The following is a 20,550-nucleotide window of genomic DNA, read 5'->3' as shown; positions in this document are numbered from 1 at the left end:
GAGCTCTTCCTAACCTGTCTGAAAGGGAGATCACTCAGAGCTTCACAAAGAGAGACTCCCGGGTAGGGGGGGATATTCCTGCATGCAGGAATGTCAGCAGGTTGCAGATGTTCTGATCTTTATGGGGGAAGGATCCTGGTCGCCCTGATCTGCCCCAGGAACATGGGCAAGATGTTCTCCATGTTTGCCATATTCACCTGCCCATAGTCACTACTTTAAATACTTTAAATCTTTGCAGCAATTCAACATCCCAGAGGAGTTTCCTCAGCACCCATCTGGGCAAGGCCTTTCCCAGGAGGGGCCCCGTTTCCAGCAGGCCGGGGGGGCAGGTCTGCCATCCCCTAGCCAAGCCCAGCCCCAAGCAAGCAAGGCCCCTCACAGAGCTCCTGGCGCTGGGACCGCTAGGGCCATCAGCCAGACTGGAGGGACGTGGGGGTGTTTTCCCCCTGGTCTCCTCCTCTCCGCTCCATAGGCAAGCAGACAGCCTGGGAAGCTCCCCTCCATCTTCAGCATGTAAACATCTGCTGGAGGAAGACTTTTCTCCTAATAACACATCATTAAACATTGATTTAAAGACAATCATCTTCCCTCTCTTTAATTTCACAGCACCTTTAAAACAGCTGTTAGGCTGCAGCGGGGACGATCAGCCGAACAGGAAATGCATTGTTAGCTCCTAGCATTAAAACAGTAGAATGCATTAATTTATGAGCTCCTACTCGCTCTCCAAACGTTTTATTATGTTAATATCACCTTGATGTGCTGGTAGGCCCCGGTGCCAAAGCCTCTTTCACACAGTATGTGCCATCCTAAATTACAGGCTGGGCGCCTCCTGGAACTGCCTTTGGAAAACTGGAGTAAACCAGCACTAAAGTTAATATTATCTTACAGACTAACAACCAGCTAATGCTCGACATGTGAATCCCATTTACTTCTCCTCTCTATAACAAATGGCAAGTGTGGGACTGGACTGTTCCTGATTTTATGCTATTTATCTTTCTGATCCATTCCATATTCGTTGCCCTTGTTTTGCAGCTACAGCTATAGTATGTATGTGTGTGTGTGTGTAAAACCCAGTCTGCTCAGGAAAGCACAAGGCATGCCCCGCTCCGGTGTACGCACGGTGCCCAGACGACTCGCGTGTTTTTCGCTCGGGGGGAGACCTTCAAAACGCCCTGCCTGCTTCGGTTCTCAAAAGCCAGGGAGGAGGGCAGGTATTGGAAGTGTGTGATGGGGGAACCTTCAGGCAATTCCCTGGAAAATTAAACTGAACTGCGGGGCTGGGTGGCTGGGGGCTGGGGGCATGGCCGGTGAGCCACGCTGCGTGTCTGTCCGGTGTCCCCTACCCGGGACCGCGTAACCTCCGCCGCGGGGCCGCCCGCCCCTCCGGCTGCTGTTGCTGCCTGGGCAGCACCGGGCGCTGTTTGCTCCCTCCCGGGAGGTGCTCGGCGCTGTGCACCCACCTCTGCGGGGATGTCCTGAATCAGGAGCATTTCCTAAGGCTTCTCCTTGGGGGCAAAAAAAAAAAAGAAAAAAGAAAAAGGCTATTGCTTCTCCCTCCCCCCTCAAACGAGAAAAGCGGCCAGGAGGAAATGAAGAGGGCAGGGGCCATATAACCCGGAGCGCACAGCAGCCCGGAGGGCGGCCGATGCGGCCGCCGGAGCGGAGCGGGCACCCGGCGGCGCTCCCGGGTGCCCCGGCCGCGGCCCGGGGATGCCTTTCCCGGGCGCCCGCAGGGAAGGGGGCCCGCGGGAGCCGGCGCCGCAGGTCTCCCGGTGCGGGCGGCCCTGCCCCCGGCCCTGCCCCGTGTGCGGCACCCTGGGACGGGGCTGACGTCAGGACGAGACGGGGAAATCTCCGCAGAAAAGCCCGGAGCGGCGGCGGGGCGCGCACAGCGCCCGCCGGGCCCGGCTCCCCGCGCCGCCGAGCGCCGCGCCCGGTAAGTGCCCGCGGAGCCGCCGCCGCCGCGCCCCGCGCAGCGCCGAGCACGGCGGCGGCGGGGGCAGCGCAGCGCAGCGCGCCGGGGCTGCCGGCCGCGGCTCGGGGCGGCCGAGCGTCGCGCAAAGCCGGGGCGGGCGCGGGGCGGGCGGGAGGCGGCGCTGGCCTCCGCGCCCGCGGAGCCCCGGGGGCGGCGGGCACGGCGCGGCGCGGCGCGGCGGCAGCGCGCTGCCCGCTCCGCGCAGTCCTTGACATCTTTATACCGCGTATAAATTCTTTCGGGGCCTCTGCGCTTCGTCAGCTCTGACAAATGCGCTCGGAAATACAATTCCAAAGGGGTTACCTCATTTTTTTATTTATTTATTTTTTTAAACGCGCTGCACAGTTTGAAGCCCCAAGCCCTTGTGCTCGGGGCTCTCCCGGTGCGGGCTGGCCGGGCTCTCCGCGGCCGCCCCGGGGCTGCGCGGAGCGCGGCGGCGGCGTTGCGCGATTTTCCTTAGAGGCTGCAGCAGCTTTGATGTGCATCGCGGTGCGAGGCGGCGCAGAGGTCCCCGGCGAGGCCGGGGCTCCCCGGGGGCGTTTGGCAGGTTTGGGGAGAAGGGGGAGCGGTGCCGACCCGCCGAGCGGGGCCGCGGCTGCGCCGCCGCGGAGCAGGCGCTCCCGCCGCAGTCCGCGCTGCTCCCGCGGCCGCAGCGGCGTGGGGACAAGGGGAAAGCCTGGGCCGTCGATTATTTCCGTTTGTAGAAAAATAACGTTCTATAGCCCCTCTGCTTTTTTGTTATTATTATTATTTATTTTCAGTCTAATTTTAAAAACAGGCACCATCTTTAGGAGCTCTATAGTGCGCGAGCGTGTCGCAGCACGGCGCGGGAATAGCTCTTCCGACCAGGGGAAAGAAATTCCCGGAGTGGGACAGAAAAACAGACTTTTTTTTCACATGGTAGCCCTGCTAAAATGGATGTAATAGCTTCCTACTAACGGTATCTTAGGAGGGTTTTTTAGCTGTCGTGTTAAAAGCGTGTCTTTAGGCAAGTTTTTTACTATTCCGTCCTTTTTGCCTAAATTTTTCCAGCCACACTGCAGGCGAAAACAAAGTCCAAGGCACGAATTGAACATAAATAATACTGTTATGCATGAAGCGACCTCCTCCAAGACGTCGGTTTCTTTTTAAATAGCAATTTAAAAATATATAATTTCTACTTAACAAACCAAGGTACATGTTCTCTGGGTTATTCCGTGCGCCAACTCGAGCCGTTGATCTGTAAATTGACTTCCAAATATTTATTGAAACCTAGTTCACTGGGAGAATCTCTCCAAAAATCCTTCATTTGCTTGAAATATGAACAAAGTCCCTGGAAATGTCGCTGTTAGAGCGGTGGCAACATTTCCATGGGGAAGTTTTAGCCGAGTTCGACGTGCCTGTGACCGAGGCGGATATTTCCTACCGAAACCCGCCACCGAACAATAACCTGGCGGGCTCCGAAGCCTTTCGTTTACAGTTGGTTTTATTGTTCACGCAGATTTTACTATGAAATTGTGTATTTCCAAGGGTATGCCCTCCTTTGGGGGTTTAGAGAAGAGAGCGCCTTTCTCAGAGAAAATGCCTGTAGACTGAAAGATGTCTTATTTCCCTCCTGTGATGAGTAGCTCAGATATATGTTGCTTTTAAGCAACAAAAGGGGAGGAGAAAACATTCTCTAGTAAAGCCGAATTCTTTCGTTAGACCGCCTCCTAAACGTGCTAATAAAACTAATTCGTTTTATTTGCCCTGAACTTTTATATCTAACCCCGTGTGCTGATTAGCACAGCCCTCTTGAAGGCAGCGTTTTCCTACCTCTCCGCGAGATGTGCCCGGCAAGATATTGTTGTTTCCACAACGAAACTGGAAGGAAAGTGTGCCGGTGCTTATCTCGGCGGTGTTTGCGCGCCGGGCAGCGGAGCCCAGCGGCCAGAGCTGCGGAAAAATCGCGCCGAGAGCAGCGCGGAGCCGCCGGGGCAGCGCGGAAAATACAGCCTTTCTGGGGAAGAAAAAAGGAAAACAAATAAATAAAGAAAAAGGAAAACAAAAAAAGAAAAGAAAATAGAAGGGAGTGAGCTGAATACACACAAAGGTTAATTGTTTCTCTGATTTTGTATTTTAAAACAGGAAACATACTGGCTCTACAGAGATTCAGTGTTATTCTGAGAACATTAAAGAGCCCGGCACATTATTAGAATATTTCAGCCTTTCAGGAAATGTCCTGTTTAGGGGAAATGTGTTTCCCCCATCAAAATTCTGCAGCAATTAAGAGGTTGCTCGCCTGAAACAAGGTGAAGGAAACGCGCATGGGAACATAATATTGAGCGGTTCCAAACGCAGCTTCTTTTTCTGCTCGAGAAGAGTCCCAACAAATGCTAGACACGGAGTTCTTGGGCCTTTGATTATTCTGCATCAGAGGCATCTTTTTAGTCCACGAAAAAGACACATTTCGGGTCTAAAGATGCACTGAGTAACATGAGCAGGCTGCCTAGCAAACTCCGGTGCCCCTTCCTCCGTCAATTAATCAGAAAAGCATGTTCGCTGTGCTCCGAGAGGGAATTGTGGGACTATATTGTACTTTTCCCCTCTCTTCCTCCCACCTAGAGAAACAAGCCCCACATATTCCTGAGCCGTATATCTTTCTGCGTTGTCCCCGTATAGTGCCGGCTCTCCCTGTCAGATCAGGCTGAGCACGGCCAGAGCTAAATCCAAGCCACTGCTAACAGCAAATTAATATTTTCTTAGCGCATAATGCAGCGCCTGTGGTCTGAAGGATGCGGAGAGGCCATGAAGCAGCTCCGGGCCACGGTGGGACTGTGCTTCCAGACACAGGCACTGGGGAAAAAGAGTTGTCACAGGCCGGTGACAGACACCAAAGAGCGAGTTTTATTTTCGGGGCGAGAGTCGGGGGAGGAGGGTCGAGGGGAAAAGCCCGTCTCCTTCCAACTGCAGAAAACCTAGTAGGAAAACCATTTCTCCAGCCGTCAGTCGCTGCGTTTCAAGAAAGCCTTGGGGTATCATTTGTATCTGTCAAAAAAAATTACGCCTTCGAGTTTTTCATCCCCCGTTTTTGCACGCTCGCCCGGTGCTGCGGGGCCGGCGCTCGGCTGCAGGCGCGGGGCGGCCGCGGGGCCGCGCAGGCTGCGCGGGGCCGCGCATCCCCCGGCCCCCCCCCCCGGCCGGTTGTAACGGGGGGGGACAAGGCGGGGGATAAGGCGACAACAGGGCGGTGGGACCGGGGTCAGCCCCAGCCAGGGGCACCTCGGAGCCGGGCCGTGCCTGGCGTTTGGTGCGAGCACAGGAGGAGCCGGGCGGTCCGGCAGGGTGAGGGGCTGTGCTGGGTGCTGGGAGGCCGTAGGAGACGGTGCCTGAGCACCCGCCCGCGGAGCATCCGCGGGGCAGCGCTGCGCGGAGGGGCCCTGCGCGCCCGCGCCAGCCGGGGGCTCAGCTGGGCCGCCGAGCGACGAGGGCTGCGGATCCAAGAGGGGCTGATTTCGTTTCGCTCAACCCCCTAGGAAAATTGCTTTCCTGGCTGCGCAGAAGAGCACAGGCCGGCTAGGAGCCAGCGTAATTTTCCACCTTCCTTCCCTGAGCGATTTAACATGCTTTTTCGGCTGGGTTTCTTTCCCCCCGGCTCTCCCTCTTTCTGCTTCCCTCTCCCCCCTCCACCCGCCCCGGTGCGGCCTCCGGGGCCGGGGGGGGTCCCAGCTCTCGCCGTTGTCGCCGTCGCTTGGAGTTTGCTCCGTTTCCCCGCGGTGCCGGACCGGGTCCCCCCTCACCCCCGCCCCGACGGGCCCCCACTGCCCCGGGACACTGCACCCGCGTTTCCCACCCCCCCACCCCTCGGCGCGGTCCGCGCTGTCCCGCAGACACGCGTGTGCGCCCCCCGGTTTGCTCGTTCCCAGCCCGCGTGGGCGAGAGCCGCGCACCGCCGGTGCCCGACCAGCCGGGGAGCAAATGCCGGCAGCAGCGGCTGGAGGCCAAAAAGCGACCGATCCGCCCGCGGGAGGGACATTTTCAAAGAAGGAAGCTTTAAAAATACCTCTGCGCTCGGGCGTGCAGCAGAGCTGCGCGTTTGCAGCCGCTTTCGCCTCCCCGTCGATTTTTCTTGCTTCAAAGAGTGGCGATCCCCCCTTCCCCAGCCCCACACATCCCCCCAGCCCCACACTTTCAGGAGGATTTTATTATTAATGCTCTTTTCTTGCAGCAAGTCCTGGCCGGGCTGACCCCGCGGGGGCAGAGGCAAGGCCACATCCCAGCCCACAGGGCATGGAGCTGCATCCACGTCTCGGTGCCACCAGAAACTTTTCTGGTCCCCAAACCCGCCTTTGCCTGGAAGGGTAGCGCTCTCCACAGCCTGGTCCTGGCAGCCAGCAGGACCCCATCCATGCCAGTGGGACAGGTCTCCCGTGATAAAAGAGCAAAGGAGCTTCCTCGCTCCTCCGCTGCCGGGCGAAGGTTGGGTTTGCTTTGCTTGGGTTTGGTTCGGCTTGGTTTGGTTTGGTTTAGATTCGTTTGGCTTGGTTTGATTTGGTTTGGCTTGGTTTGATCTGGCTTGGTCGAGTCGGGCTGGGTTGGGTTGGATGGGATTGAGTTGATTTGTGTTGGCTTGGCTTGGGTTTGGTTGAGTTTGGTTTGATTTGGTTGTGCTGGGTTTGGTTTAGTTGGTCTTGGTTGAGGAGCCTCTCGCTACTCCCCTGTCACACTACAGCTCTTTTTCTCGAAGGGTTTCCCTTTTCTTTCGGGCGGGGACGGGCTTGGGAGGAGATCCTTTTTTTTTTTTTTTTTTTTTTGGTAACAATTCCTAATAATTTATAGACTGAATCCGAGTCTATACAATGCTAATAAATTTGAAGAGGAAAAGCTGGCAGAGACTTAACTTTGCTGCCTGATATATGGCCCAGGTGGTTTTGTGTTGGCTACAGATGCCGAAGCCTGTCGGGGGTGGGAGCTCTCTTCCCAAAGCAGACCCCCCCTTTCCCGGTCCCGCGAGGGTCCCAGGCGTCCGAGGGGTGGCACGGCCCCGGCCCGGTGCCCTCGGCAGCCCCCGGCCAGGGCTTGTCCCCGGGCCGGGGCTCAGCGCAGGCTTTGCGGGTGCCACTTGCCACCTCAGCAAACACGGGGCTGTCCCAAGGACCAGGGGACCGTCCCTGCTTCGGAAGGCGCTGGAAGTCCTTCTCTGAGGTAGACGTTTCTCGTCTTCTTCTTAACGGGGTTGTCACTGGCGTGGCCAACGCTGATGTATTTATAAGCGCCAGCCCTCGTTCTTCTATTATTTATGGCCGGTGGAAGCGGAGTGGTTTATCTGCGTGTCTCCAGCATTTTTACAAAGCCTTGAAAGCAGTTTCTCTTCTTTTTTAACGCTTGCAAGCCGCCACCTGAGGGGTCCGGGGGGGTGGGGGGGGGGCTCTGCTTGCCGGCCCGCTTGCAGGGCGCTGCGGCGGCGTTACCGATCTGTCTAAACCCGGCGCGCCCCAAAGACGAGCGGGGCCGAGTCCCCGCCGCCCCCCTGCGCGCCCTTCCCACGCCCACGCGGGTGGCGGCTGCCGGGCACGGCCCCGTGGGGGGGGCCCGCAAGCCCCCGCAAGCTGCCGCCTCTGCTCCCTTCTCCCGGGCGCCTCCATCCCCCGGGACAGGCCCGGGAAGCGGGAGGGCGGAGGGGAAGCCCGGGGCAGCAGGAGCGGGCTGTCTTGGGCATGCCCTAGCTCGAAGGCACAGCATGACGTCAGGGGAGCTGGCGGCCATGACGTCACGCGGGTGAGCCCGTGACGCAGCGCCTGGCGTCGGGGGGATGCCGGGAGCGGGGCGTGCCCCGGCACCTTGTCTCCCGTGCCCCGAAGCCCCACCCGGGGTGCGGGGAGCGGAACCGGCCTGGCGGGACGGGAGGGGGAAGCGCAAAACCTCCCGTGTGCTGTCGCGACACGAGTTGTCGTGACAAACTACAGGTAAAGCCGGTCCGGGTTTGCTCTGTGCAGGAGGAGTTCTTTCCCCGCCAAGGTGCGGAGGGAAAAGATGCCCTGGTATATGAATGTACACACACACACACGCACACACACACACACACGCACACACACACACACACACACACATATATATATATATATATATATATACGAATAAGCGCACGCCTGCAGCTCCTGGCGCGTGTGCGGGTATGCGGTAAATGCACGACATCGCGCCCTCGGCCCGGGCACTGACACGCGTGGGTGCCTCGGGAGCGGAGGAAGCAGGAGGAAGCCGGGCGCTCTCTGCCCTTAGCGCCCGGAGCGGGCCGGGGGAGGGTCCTGCCCCGTCCCCGCCTCCCGAAATCCTCTTCAGACGCCCGGGATCGTTAGGACCAGCCCGTTATTTTCTCCTTTCGCTTAGTCTCCGGTGTTTAAGGGCAGTTCCCGGGACAGTTTTACCCCCACCGGGCGCGCACCCTGTGCCCGTGCCTTGTCGGGTCTCGAACCGGCAGCTCCCGGGTCTGGCCTGGGCCGGCCCTGCGCGCCCCCGGCCCCGTCGGGTGCAGGGACGCGGGGCTGCCCGGGCTGGGGCTCGTCCCCGGTGCCCCGGAGCGGGGAGCCCCGCTGGGCCGAGGCAGCGCGGCCCCAGCAGCCGGCAGCCCGGGGGGAGCCCCCGCACCCCCGCCCGGCCCCGCGCCCTGGGGACCCCCAGAAAGAGCCGGGGGGTCCGTCGCGGTGGGAGGTAGCTGGAGCGGGCACTGTCGCGATCGTAACTTCGCCTCGATGAAAACACGCCGGTGCCCAGGGCCCAGCCTTTCTTAGCGCCCTGAGGAGAAGAGTTGAGCCTAGAACGAATTTTCAAAATATATTTTATAGAGCAGAACAAAGACTGTAAATTAGGCACATTAAAAAAAAAGAAAAAAGAAAAAAAGAAGAAGAAGAAGAAGAAAGGAAAATCCCGCCTCCAGTTTTAAGGCTGCTCTAAGCAGTAGGTTTAAAATAGCCGGATTATAACAACACTGCTGTTCGCACTGCCCTACCAGGACGGCTCCCGCCCAGGAGCGAGCGGGGGGCCCCGGAGAGCTGCCCTCGGGCTGCCCGGCTCCCCACAGCCCGGCCTGGCCGCAGAAACCGGGAAGAGGAGCAATAACGGGTCTGGGCACGCTGCACCCAGCAATCCGGTCACCTCAAGAACAAGGCCATCAGCGCCTCCCGGGAAGGTCGCGGTCCCTCCGCACCGTGGGATCCTGCCTCAGCTGAGCTCGTTAAAGTCAAGAGGCCCTCGCTGTAAATATTTGCATTTTAAACCATGTCCAGGTTTAGCAGCCCCGAAAGTGCCTGGTTCACCTCTCGTGCCCGAAATTCCCCATCGTAGTCAGGCTCCTGAGTCGAGTCCCGTCGGAGAGCTGTGGACGGACACAGGGATATTAATTTGCCATCCAAAAATAAAAATAAAAATAAATAAGAAGAGAGAGACCTGAGTATGCCAGCACCTACCTGTCGCTACGCTTAACTGCTGCAGAAGTGAAGCTCAGAAGTGCAGGGGCTGCGGCTGAGAGCCCTTGGGCGCCGCGGGGTGCGGGCAGGGGTCCCTCCTCCTCCAGCCCCCCGGGCTCGCAGTGCGCTCCCGGGCGGCGGGGGGAGCCCGGATAAATCCCCCCGCGCCGGGTAGGAAAAAAGCTGCAGAGCTGGAACGTTGCTGCCATCCACTTTCCATGAAACAGTTCAAAAGTTCTCTCCCACATCTTTACTTGATTTGAAAGCAAAATAGAGTGTCAGGATGGATCAGTGAAATCGAGCAGAGAAAATAAAGAGGAAAAGGTCCTTTCGCTGGGAAGAGTTACACCCAGGGTCTCCCACCACCCGGCGACACCCCCGCCGGGACGCAGGGCTGCGGGACCGGCCCTGCCCGCGCAGGGCGCAGCGCAGCGCAGCGCAGCGCACATCGGCGCCGCTGGCTCCGCCGAGGCGAGCGGAGCGCGGCCGGGGAGCCGGCGCGTTTCCCACGCGTGTCTGCGCCTCTGCACGGCGCTTCGTGCTTTCCCCGTGAGGCTTGGGCTTTTTTTTCCCCTCTGCCCCGGTGGAAAGCTCCGAGGCCAAGCGATTCCTTTGAGTTTTTCTACCCTCCCCCCCCAAAACACCGAGGTGTTTCCTTAGTGCCGGGGAAGGGCCCCAAACGCCACGATAACCGCGGCCTGCGCGCGGCGCAGCGCAGCGCAGCGCAGCGCGCTGGGCACCTGGAGACCTGCGCTGCTTTAACCCCCCTGGCGGGACAGCGGCGCTCCCAAATGCGCTCGCGTTTGGAGGCTTTGCTTCCCGAAGGGCCGCCCCACACCTGGCCGTGCGGAGCAGCGCGCACCGGGGCACTGCAACGGGACCAGGCCCCGGGGCCGCCCCCGGGCCTGGCGCACTCGGGCTCGCCCAGATTTGGGGGAAGGGGGGGGGGTCTCTCTCCCGAGGCCTTCCTTACGGATTGCCCCGGCCTCCGCGCTCGCAAAGCCTCCCAGGGCCGGAGAGCCGCAAACACCCCTCCGGAGGGTCACCGGGAGTTCGCTGCGGGAGGAAAATTATTTGTTATTAATAACGTGCTGAAAGATGATGTGATGGGAGCGCTCGCGCTGCAGTTGTTGCTCAGGCACAAATCTCGGCGGGCCTCTGCGAGCGGGGCACGGCGGATGGGCCGGCCGGGGCAGAGCTCCTAAATATTTTTATTATTAACCCATCAGTGAATATTATATATATTTTATATACATATACAAAAATATATGTATAATATATGTATAAATATATGTATAATATTTATATATGTATGTGTGTATGTATAAAAAATAAAAACAGTTCACACACAAAACCCAGGAGGCGTCCGGAAAATAAATTCCCTCCAGCTCGGAGGAATGCGCTCTCCGCGGGACCAAAACTCGCGGCGGGGCCGCCCTGCGGCGGCGCGGTCGCGGCGCTGCGCGGGGCGCGTTGGGCGGCGTGCGAGCAGCGCATCCCCGCGCAGCCGGGCTCCGGCGGGGCTGGGCAGGCGGGATGCGCGTGGAGATGCCATGCTGCGCCGGGGCGCAAACTGCGCGCCGCTGCCCCGCAGCCGCGGGCAGGCCCCAGGGGCGGAGGAGGGAGGAGGGAGGGCTCGCGTGGGTGCGGTGCCCCGCGTGGGGGCGGGGGGGGGGCGGCTGGCACTGCGCGGGGGCGGGCAAGGGGGTCAGCCCCCTCCGCGCTCCTCCGCGGCCCTCCGCACCCCGCTGAGCGCGGCCTCCAGGGGGGAGCCGCCTCCGCGTGGAAAAACGCACCAGCAGGCCGGGGGGGGGGGGGGGACGGACGGACTGTGCGGCTCGTCGCCCCCCGGGCTGGCGGCGGGCGGGGGGTGCCCGCGCTGCCGCCCGCAAGGCCGGGGAGCGTTTTTTACCTTTCCATTCGTTTCTGAAATATATATATGTTTTTTAAATCGCTGAGTACAGGCTGGGGGGGGGTGGGGGGGAGGGCGGGGACCCCCTGGGCAGAAGGGCCGGCGCCTGCACGCCGGGCAGGGCGGGTGCCCGCCGGGGGGCCGCGGGCCGGGCCGCGGCCGCGCAAGGCGCGCACATCGGCGGGGAGCGCGGAGGCAGGTCCGCCCGCGGCCGGGCTGGGCGAGCGCTAGATGGAGTGATGCATTAGCGAGACGGGGAGGTTTTAACCTTCAGGGGGAGGAGCCGCGTTTAACTACAGGCATTTGTTCTAGGGCAGGTCACTTTAATCTCTTTAGCTTTAAACTGTCCAACTCGCAACTCGCGTTTCTCTATAAGGGATCTTTACCACTTTCCTGCCTATGCGGCCGGACTGCCGTGCCTCTCCCCGCGCAGAGACAACCGGCTTCGAGGCATTGCCCAGATCTCTTCTTCCGAAACCCTTAAAATAATACTGTTAGTAATAAGTGGATTTGCTTTTGTTTTCGTTGTTTTTTTTTTTCCTTAAAAAAAAAGAGGGGGGGGAGCTCCTTGTTCCTTTCTGTGTGGAATAAACACCTGCAAAATCCCCCAGGCAGCCCGGCGCCCCTGCCATGGATTCCTTTAAAGGTGGAATGAACTTGGAGAGACTGCCCGAGAGCTTGAGACCCCAACCCTCCCATGACATGGCTTCCAGCTTCCATTTGCAAAGATCCTCGGAGCCCAGGGACCCGATCGAGAACTCGGCCAGTGAATCCTCCGACGCGGAGGTGCCAGGTAACCCGCGGCCCGGCCCGCGCCCCCCGCCCGCCCGCCCGCCCGCCGCGGCCGTCGCCGCCGCCGCCCGGCCCGCACCGCTGCCCCGCGGCGCCGGGGGGGGCAGCAGCCACCGGCTCTTTCCCTAATGAGCGCAATTAATTGGAGGCGAAGCGGAGGGGGGGGGGAGGGGGGCGCGGGGAGCAGCCGCCTCCGCCGGGCCCCGCGCTGACAGCCGCGGAGCCGAGACACATGGCTGCGCGCCCCAGCCCAGGAGCGGCTTCTTTTCTTTTTTTTTTTCTTTTTTTTTTTCTTTTTTTTTTTTTTTTTAACAGATATTAATTGATCGGGGAGAAGGGAAAGGGGGGGGCTCTTCGGGGACTGCGGTTTTGCCGGATGTTTCTGAAATAATGTCAGCTTTTGCTCGGGTTTATTTTCCAGCTCGGGTGGTGCAGACATGTAAAAAGATCTCTCTGTCAAAGGAGGGGGAAGAGAGGAAAAAAAAAAATGTCCCGCAGAGGAAGAGAGGCGGCGCGGGGCCGCGGCGGGCCGGCGCAAGCAGCGCGGGCCGCCGCGGAGGGCTGTGCGCGGCCGCAGCGCGGCGGGGAGAGCAGGGGGCTCGTGGCGGGGCCGCGGGCTCTCCGAGGGCTCCCGCACTCCCGGGCGACGCGTGCAAGGATTGCAGGGAAAGCTGTGGTTTCCCAGTTTGTATTTCATTAGAGCAGCAACATCTCTAGGATGACAAGGCAGGCTGCGAGGAGGAAACAAAAGCTGAAGGAAAGAGCGTTGATGTCTGCTCTCCACCGTGTCTCTTGCAGGAGACGCCTATATCTCACATTATTTTTTTGTAGTTGCTGTTGTTTTCAGTTTTAGCAGGTCCTATAATCTCTCGAGTGGCCGCGGCACGATTCAATCCCAAAGTGGCACACAGTGATAAACAGGGTCTGGTTTGTGCCTCCCTGTCTGATTCGCAAACAAAGTTAGGGAGCGTTCAGCCCGGAGTCTGGAAAGGACTCCGAGATTAGAGAGGATTATTTGAGATTAGAGAGGGAGATTTGCTCCATTTTGCCGTACCCCTATATGTGACCCCTCCGTGCTGGAGGAGGGCTAAAGACCTGCCTACTTTTCTACTCCGAGAAGTTGCAAAACACCTTTCTCATTTTCTTTTCCTTTTTTTTTTAAATGGGAAAAAAAAAGAAACAAATGCCAATTAAATCTAACGTGTGTTATGATTTGAAATTGTACCAGAGCCCGGCTCGGTGGCTCGATTTTTAATGAAATCATGGCGGGGCTAAATCCGGAGGTTTGCAGTCGTCTGGATGGATCACCGCTGCGGCTGCAATGGTGTTTCCTTTCACCTCCCCTCCCCGGCTCCCCCTCGCCCCAGTTTCGCCGAGCGCTTCCCAGCCAAGAGAGAGAAAGGAAAAAAAAAGAAAAAGAAAAAAGCGTATCGAGCAATATTTGTATTTTCGGAGAGCACCTTCAGTCTGTTTCCGCGGCCCTGGCCGCGGAGCCGTGCGGGCTCGGCCGGTCCAGCCGGCCACAAGGCCGGGCCCGGCGGGGCAGGATCCGGGCAGCAGGGAAATCCTAATGGGGTTTCTCTCGCAGGCCTTGTTTGCTCTGCAAACCACTTACTGCAGATAGAGGCCATCCGGGCGGCAATAAGCCCCTTTACCGCTTTGGGGTTTCCATTTAAGCGTTTGAGCTCGCTCTCCCTCCCTTTTTATTACGGAGGGTTCCCAGGCGAAGGCCGATTAATGGGTGACTTTGCAAGGACGAGCCCCCCGCACCCACCGCGCAGCGGGGCTTGCGTGCGGCCCGCGGGTATTTTAGGCTCCCGGTTGCCTCGCCGCGGTCGCGGCTGCAGAAATGCGCCCGGGCCCGGCACCGCCGGCCGCGGGGCAGCGGAGGGGGCAGGAGCCGAGGCGGCGGGGCCGGGCGGGCGCTTGCGAGCCAGGCGTGCGCGGCGCGCTGCGCTCCCGCGGAGCTTCCCTTCTGCCGCCGGCCGGGCCGGGCCGGGCCGAGCCGAGCCGAGCCGAGCCGGGACAGGTCGGGCCGAGCCGAGCCGAGCCGAGCCGGGACAGGCCGAGCCGAGCCGAGCCGGGCCGGGCCTGTGCCGCCCCCGGCCCCAAAAGCCGCGGCCGGGGCCGCACCTCTCCCCGCTCCCGCCGCCGGGCCCGGGCTGGCGGGCTCATTTCGTTCAGGCCTTTCAGTCCCTTTCCGGGCGTTCAAACCGGGCCAGATCCCACCGCGGCTTTGGGAGAGGAGTGCTGGAAGGGCTTTTTTCGAAACGAGAGCGGGTTTTTTTTTCCCCCGTGGCTGCGGGGTCGGGGCAGGATTCCTGCCTCCAGTCCTTGCAAATCCCGATCACTAAAACGCGGCTGGGCTTTTTTGCTTTAGCTCTTTCGATACGGTTTTTGTGGAAGGATTTCGCTCAGCTTCGGGTTAAAATAAACACTAAAATCCTAAAAGCAAAGCAAAAAAAAAAAAAAAGAGGGGGGAAGTAGAGAGGTAGAGAGGTAGAGAGAGAGAGGGTGCCTTTTGCAATTAGTTACTGCTGGGTTTTACACCCCTGTCCTTCCAAAGTTTCCTGTCGCGGCCGAGCACAACAAAGACAATGGAGCAAAGATCGCGCCGTAGGTTTAAAGGAGGAAAAAAAAAAAAAAAAAAGGGAGCCGGGGAGGGGAAAACAGGCCGATGCTTCAGGGGATCCGCTCCCTCCGTGGCTGCCCTCGCCCCTCCGGTCCTCTTCGGCCCCGGTGTCCCGCAGCCTCCCCGCCGGGCTGGGGCCGAGCAGGGCACCGCGCTCCTGCCGCAGCTGCGCCGGGAAACGGCGGGTCTCGCTGCGGGGCTGCGGGGCGGCTGGCGGGGCCCCGCGTGGGCCCTCCCGCGTGTCCCTCCGGCGGGGCGGGCAGGGGGCTGCGTGCCTGCCTTTGTGTGTCTGTATTTCTGCTTGCAAAACCAAAACAAAGCAAAGCAAAACAAAACAAAAATGCAACAACAACAAAAAAAAAAACAACCGACACTCCACCACAGAAAAGGAGCGAAGCGGCGAGCAGAAAAACGAGGACGGGGCCGCTGACGACCCGGCGAAGAAGAAGAAGCAGCGGCGGCAGCGGACCCACTTCACCAGCCAGCAGCTGCAGGAGCTGGAGGCCACTTTCCAGAGGAACCGCTACCCGGACATGAGCATGCGGGAGGAGATCGCCGTGTGGACAAACCTCACCGAGCCCCGAGTCCGGGTAAGAGGGGCGCGGGACACGCCGCTCCGCGGGCCCGGGGTGCTGCGGGGATGCGGCGCGGGGGCAGCTGCCGGCGCGGGGTCGGGCTGGGGGGGAATCGCCCCTCTCGGGAGCGCGGGGCCGGCGGGGGGGTTATTTTAATTGCAAAACTTCGGGTCCCGGCCGAGGAGGAGAGAGCCATGTCCCGGCCGCGGGGCTGCCGCTCGGAGCGGGGCCTGGGGAGGCCCGGCCGCGCCAGGGGCTCCGCCACGTTATAACCATAGTCGTGATAATAATAATATTTCAATAAGCTGCTGCTTGGAGCGCTGGTGGCCGCTGCATCGCGGCTCAGCCTGCTCGGCCCCGTCCGCAAGGCCGGGCGGGCTCGACGAAGCCCCCGCGGCCGCGCATCCTGCGCGCCCCGCGGCCGGGCACCGCCGGGCCGGCAGGCCGGTTGCTTGCGGACGCCGCCGATGGACAAGCTGACGGCCAAGGGCCGGGCGGCGCTGGCACTGCAAAGTCGATAAGCGCGGCGGCCGCACGCTTGAGAGGCGAAGGTGCCGGGTCTGGCCATGTCTCCGCGCCGGTGCCACCTCGGTGTATATATATATATATAGCCGCGACAGTCGTTTAGGGAGGGAGATTTACGCGTGCGATAGGTCCGCAGCGAAGGGCCAGGTCGGAGCCGCTCGGGCTGGATCGATCCTTAGACTTTCCGCCCGCCGTGCCTTGGCCGGCCCGCTTTGCCCGCCTCCCCCCCGCCTCCCTGCCGGGCTGCTTCCGCGGGTGCCGGCGCAGGGGGCCGCGCGGAGGGCGCGGGGCGGCGGCGGGGCTCCGCGCCCGCACGGAAACTGCCGGGAAAAACGGAGGTGCGCGAGGCTCTGGCTGCCGGGCGCTGCAACGGGCAGCCCCGCAGCTGGGAAAAGCCACTTTTGTCTCGGCAATTAAACGGCGAGTGACCAAATCAGATCGCAGAGATTGTGTTTTGAATCTCTCCCGAGTAGACAGCCGCTGCATCTGAAAGCGTTGTCTTAATTGCATTTAAAACAAAACAAAGCCAGGGAGAGGACTGAGCTGCATTAATATTGCTGGAATACTTCAGGAAGCAAATAAAACTAATATACGAGTTGCCATTACCATTATTTCGTTCTCCCTCTGTATGGAGATGTTTTGGTTTGATGTTCTGAGATTGCAGCTTGCAAATCTAACCTTGATTTGCTTTGAGGGCCTTACTTTAAAATGTCTAGGAGCCATAATTAAAACTATTACCCTCATTTTCAGGAAATTCCTGTCTGGAAGCACCTTCCGAGGAGTGAATTACAGGTTTTGAACATGCTGGCTTTCGTTTCCTCTTCATATTTATATGGGATTTTTTTTTCCCTTATTATTATTATTTTTCCAATAGACCTCGCCATTCTTTCCCTCGAAGTTTCCAGCCCTGCCATCGGGGTTCACTAACAGTTGCGCCATTCCTGTGCCGGGAGGCGAGGCCCGAGGAGCGGCCCCCGGGCCGGCTGCGGCGGGCGGCGCGGGCTGCGGGCGCGGGGAGCGCAGCCTGCGCGGGGCCGCGCGCGCCCAGGGGCCCGGGCTCCGCAGGGGGATGCGGCAGCAGAGGCTGGCGGGCCGCGCTGAGCCGCCGGGCACGGCGAGGCTATTTTTTTAACCTGGAAAGAGAATTTGGGGCTGCCCGGCGCGGGCGGCCCTTCTTGCCCCGGCTCATGGCTTCCAGCACAGGGGACTCAAGCACTTTCCTAAAGGGCTAAAAAAAAAAAAGAGAGAGAGAGAGAGAGGGAGCGAGAGGGAGCGAGAGAGCCTGGATCAGGTTTTTGCATCAAACACCAGGAGCGGCCCCCGCTTCTCTGTTCCCTAGTCAGGGCTGTAAATTCTCATTAGATATAAAGGCAGAGGCTGCATCCATCCAAGGGCGATGCAGGGACCGATTTTTTTTTTTTTAACCTAAACATACTAATCCAATCCCCCTTTTTATGATCTGTAACAGGGCACTTTTATTACACGGCATTAGCATGGGGAAACACGGCGGAGCCGGGGCGAGCCGGCCCTAATCAGCGCGGTCCGCGGCGTCGCCCCGCTCCTGCGCTCGGCGGAGGGGAGCGGAGGGGCAGCTGCGCCCGGCGCCGCGGGGCCGGAGACCCGCTCTGCCGGGGCAGGGGGCTGCGGGAGAGGCCGCGCAGTGCCGCTTCCCGGCGCCGCATCCTCGGCCCCGGCCCCTTCCCTGCGCCCGGCGCCGTCCCCGGCCCCCGCGCGCTCCGGGACGCGGTGCTGCCCCGCGCCCCGTGCGCGCCCCTGCGCCCCCGCGGTGCTGCTGCCGCGCGCGCGGAGCCGTGCGCGGCTGCGGGCAGGGCAGGCAGCGGAGGGAGGGAGGGAGGGAGGGAGGGAAGGAGGGAGCGGGGGCGGCGGCGGCCCGCACTCACCGCGCCGTGTCGGTGCCCCCGCAGGTCTGGTTCAAAAACCGGCGAGCCAAGTGGCGGAAGCGGGAGCGGAACCAGCAGATGGACCTGTGCAAGAACGGCTACGTGCCGCAGTTCAGCGGGCTCATGCAGCCCTACGACGACGTCTACGCCGGCTACCCCTACAACAACTGGGCCACCAAGAGCCTCACGCCGGCGCCGCTCTCCACCAAGAGCTTCACCTTCTTCAACTCCATGAGCCCCCTGTCCTCGCAGTCCATGTTCTCGGCGCCCAGCAGCATCTCCTCCATGAACATGCCCTCCGGCATGGGCCACTCCGCCGTGCCGGCCATGGCCAACTCCGGCCTCAACAACATCAACAACCTCGGCGGCTCCTCGCTCAACTCGGCCATGTCGTCGCCGGCGTGTCCCTACGGGCCGCCGGGCTCGCCCTACAGCGTCTACCGGGACACTTGCAACTCCAGTTTAGCCAGCCTCAGACTGAAATCAAAGCAGCACTCCAGTTTCGGCTACAGCAGTTTGCAAAGCCCCGGCTCCAGTCTAAACGCCTGCCAGTACAACAGTTGACGGACTTGACGCGAGCCGCCTCCGACAAACGCGCCGGCGAAGCGAAGCAAAGCAAAGCAAAGCAGAAACAAAGCGACGTTTAACGGAAACACACACACACACACACATACACACACACACACACACATACACACACACACAAAAAAAAGAGAGATGATAATTAAAAGCAAAACCCGAGCAAGCGAGAGAGGAAAAAAAACTAAAAACCCCAAAAGCTCCGCGGATTTCGATTGCCTAGAAAAAAAAAAATTAATGCAAACCAACGACACAACCAACAGAACAGCGGTTTTTGTTTAAAAAAAAAAACAGAAAGAAAACATCGAAAAAACCGTAAACGGACCAGAAATCTTTTGCAAGAGACACCGAAATCTGGTACATGGATGAGTTGCAATTTTTCTCTGGATTATGCGGGTTGTATGTGTTTACTTGAACTTGCACAGGAGTTTTTAACGCGTCCACTTTCCCGCGAGGAGAGTGGCGAGGGAGGGAGACGCCTCGGTGGTGAGAGCTGGTGGGACGGTTCTTGGCCGCTTGTCGCACGGGAAGAGTTTGGTTAATGTTTACCACTGAGAAACAGAAACACACTCAAAAAAAGGGAGAAAAAATATAATTCGCAGAGTAGATTCTGCGGGAAAAACGGTAAAAATATTAGGTATGAAACTATTAAAAAATAATAATGACAAGGGTCAACCACTTATATAAGGTTATATTTATATCTGCCGTTACATTGTGCCGGATCATTGTCCTTGGCCGTTGAATAAACTGTTTTTAAAATGCATGATTCTTGATGTTTTTTCTTTAGTTGGAAGCTATAATCCAGTCATTCCTGATACTAAGCAGCTCCAGGTTCCTACCTCTTCATCCTTTCCAAAAGACTGCAGTATCCCCGGTTGTGAGACTAGCACAAATATCCTCCAGCGATGCAAAAACTGTTCAGCATTTTCCCCACCCAAAGTCTTATCCTGATAATGAAATTATCATTCATCTTTATTTAAATGCAGGGGAGGGGGTTCAAAAAAAAAAAAAAAAGCTTTTAGAGAGTCTAGAAAAAAGACCTAAAATGGTCTGCTATGAAGTGAATCCTGATACTGCATCTCTGCTAGAGAAACAGCGAGCCTCGGCGTCCGGAAAGGTTGCTTAGCAAAGCTGAAAGTGTTCCTTGGTTTTCTAGCTGTGAAGGAAAAACAAGGAACCAAAAATGATCTTAAGGTGTTATTATCTTAAGGTGTTATTATGTAAATGTAGATACTTTAACAAGTGCTTGTTGGCAAAAAAAAATGGAAATGATAAATATGATCTTTATTAATACGCATACAAAACGCATATGAAGTTTAATTGCAGGCATATTTGTTGCTTATTTTTGTCGATACTTATTACCTGTAGATGACAAAGAAACATAATATAAAATGCACACGGTACTTCTTTCCCAGTGTATTTCACACCTGTGGTAAACGTTACGCTGGATGTTTCAATTATGCTGTTGTGGATAAGGATGCAGTATATATTGTTTTATAAGTTATGTTTTGTGATTTTTTTTTTCAAAATTAAGAGCATGGGAATAAAAAAAAAAGACAAAACGAAATCAAGAAATGCCTTTAATGTTCTTTTTCTGGCTGCGGTTAAGAGATCGACTATATAAGAAGAAAATCGGCTTTCTGCTCCCCGCCCCGCGGGGAGGTTTCGGGGAGGCCCCTCCGCTTCCCCCGGGACTTGCGCGGCGCCCCGCGGCCGGCAGCGCCTTGCTCCCGGCCGGGCACATCCTCCGCGCTTCGCGTTTCGTGGCAGGCTTTTCCCGCGGCTCTTTCGGTGACACGGCAGGGTTTATGGCCGCAGCCCTCCTCGCCGCCTGGATTTCTGCTCCGGCGGAATTATATCACCGCTAATCGTGGGATTTTTTCTTTTTTTTTTTTTTTCCACCCCCCCAAAAGAGCTAATCCGCGCACCTCGCAGCTCCCTCCGCGTGTTGCAGCCCTGGGATCGCTCCTTCCCGTTGCACCTTTCCCCCCTCCCGGCGCTTCGGCGCATTTTTCCCCTTCTCCTCCGCGCAATCCGCTCGGGCCCGACGCGATATTCTCAATTTAACGGTTATTCGATTTTGATTTTTTTTTTCGTTTCCAAGCCGTTGCGAGCACCGACGACGCTGATCAAAAAATGTTGTTTTATTAATTTTATTATGATTTTGTGGAAAACGACAAAGTTCAACCAACGAACCGACGCGGCCGGGTCCGAGGGCCGCCGCCGCCTCCCGCGGCC

At 58.6% G+C, this 20,550-nt stretch overlaps 1 protein-coding gene and 1 long non-coding RNA gene across 4 annotated transcripts; one reads left to right on the top strand and one right to left on the bottom strand.

Moving 5' to 3' along the window:
- The first annotated feature begins 1,884 nt into the window (after nucleotides 1–1,884).
- Nucleotides 1,885–19,879, top strand: PITX1 (paired like homeodomain 1). Of its 3 annotated transcripts, none has more exons than XM_067304821.1 (4): nucleotides 1,885–1,936; nucleotides 11,920–12,101; nucleotides 15,117–15,322; nucleotides 17,758–19,879. In XM_067304821.1, exons 2-4 carry the CDS (start codon nucleotides 11,939–11,941, stop codon nucleotides 18,295–18,297), a joined length of 909 nt encoding a protein of 302 aa, XP_067160922.1. In that variant the 5' UTR covers nucleotides 1,885–1,936; nucleotides 11,920–11,938; the 3' UTR covers nucleotides 18,298–19,879. The 3 variants fall into 3 exon arrangements, with proteins under 3 accessions (XP_067160922.1, XP_067160923.1, XP_067160925.1); XM_067304822.1 differs by lacking the exon at nucleotides 1,885–1,936 and adding an exon at nucleotides 11,634–11,801 and having other exon boundaries at nucleotides 11,924–12,101; XM_067304824.1 differs by lacking the exon at nucleotides 1,885–1,936 and adding an exon at nucleotides 11,635–11,801.
- On the bottom strand, nucleotides 8,752–10,612 carry LOC106487277 (uncharacterized). The gene is made up of 2 exons (XR_001293043.2): nucleotides 9,397–10,612; nucleotides 8,752–9,305 (listed from the first exon to the last, which is right to left on the bottom strand). It is a non-coding gene; the product is annotated as an uncharacterized lncRNA (long non-coding RNA).
- Nucleotides 19,880–20,550: the final 671 nt, after the last annotated feature.

The sequence above is a fragment of the Apteryx mantelli genome, chromosome 14 (genome assembly GCF_036417845.1).
Source record: "Apteryx mantelli isolate bAptMan1 chromosome 14, bAptMan1.hap1, whole genome shotgun sequence".
NCBI classification, from domain to species: Eukaryota; Metazoa; Chordata; class Aves; order Apterygiformes; family Apterygidae; genus Apteryx; species Apteryx mantelli.
This window is presented reverse-complemented; position numbering and strand designations above follow the sequence as displayed.

Coding starts and splice junctions, on each gene's coding strand:
- PITX1 (XM_067304821.1), top strand. CDS start 11,939: ATGGATTCCTTTAAAGGTGGAATGAACTTGGAGAGACTGCCCGAGAGC. Junction 12,102..15,116: donor CTCCGACGCGGAGGTGCCAG/GTAACCCGCGGC, acceptor ACTCCACCACAG/AAAAGGAGCGAAGCGGCGAG. Junction 15,323..17,757: donor TCACCGAGCCCCGAGTCCGG/GTAAGAGGGGCG, acceptor GTGCCCCCGCAG/GTCTGGTTCAAAAACCGGCG.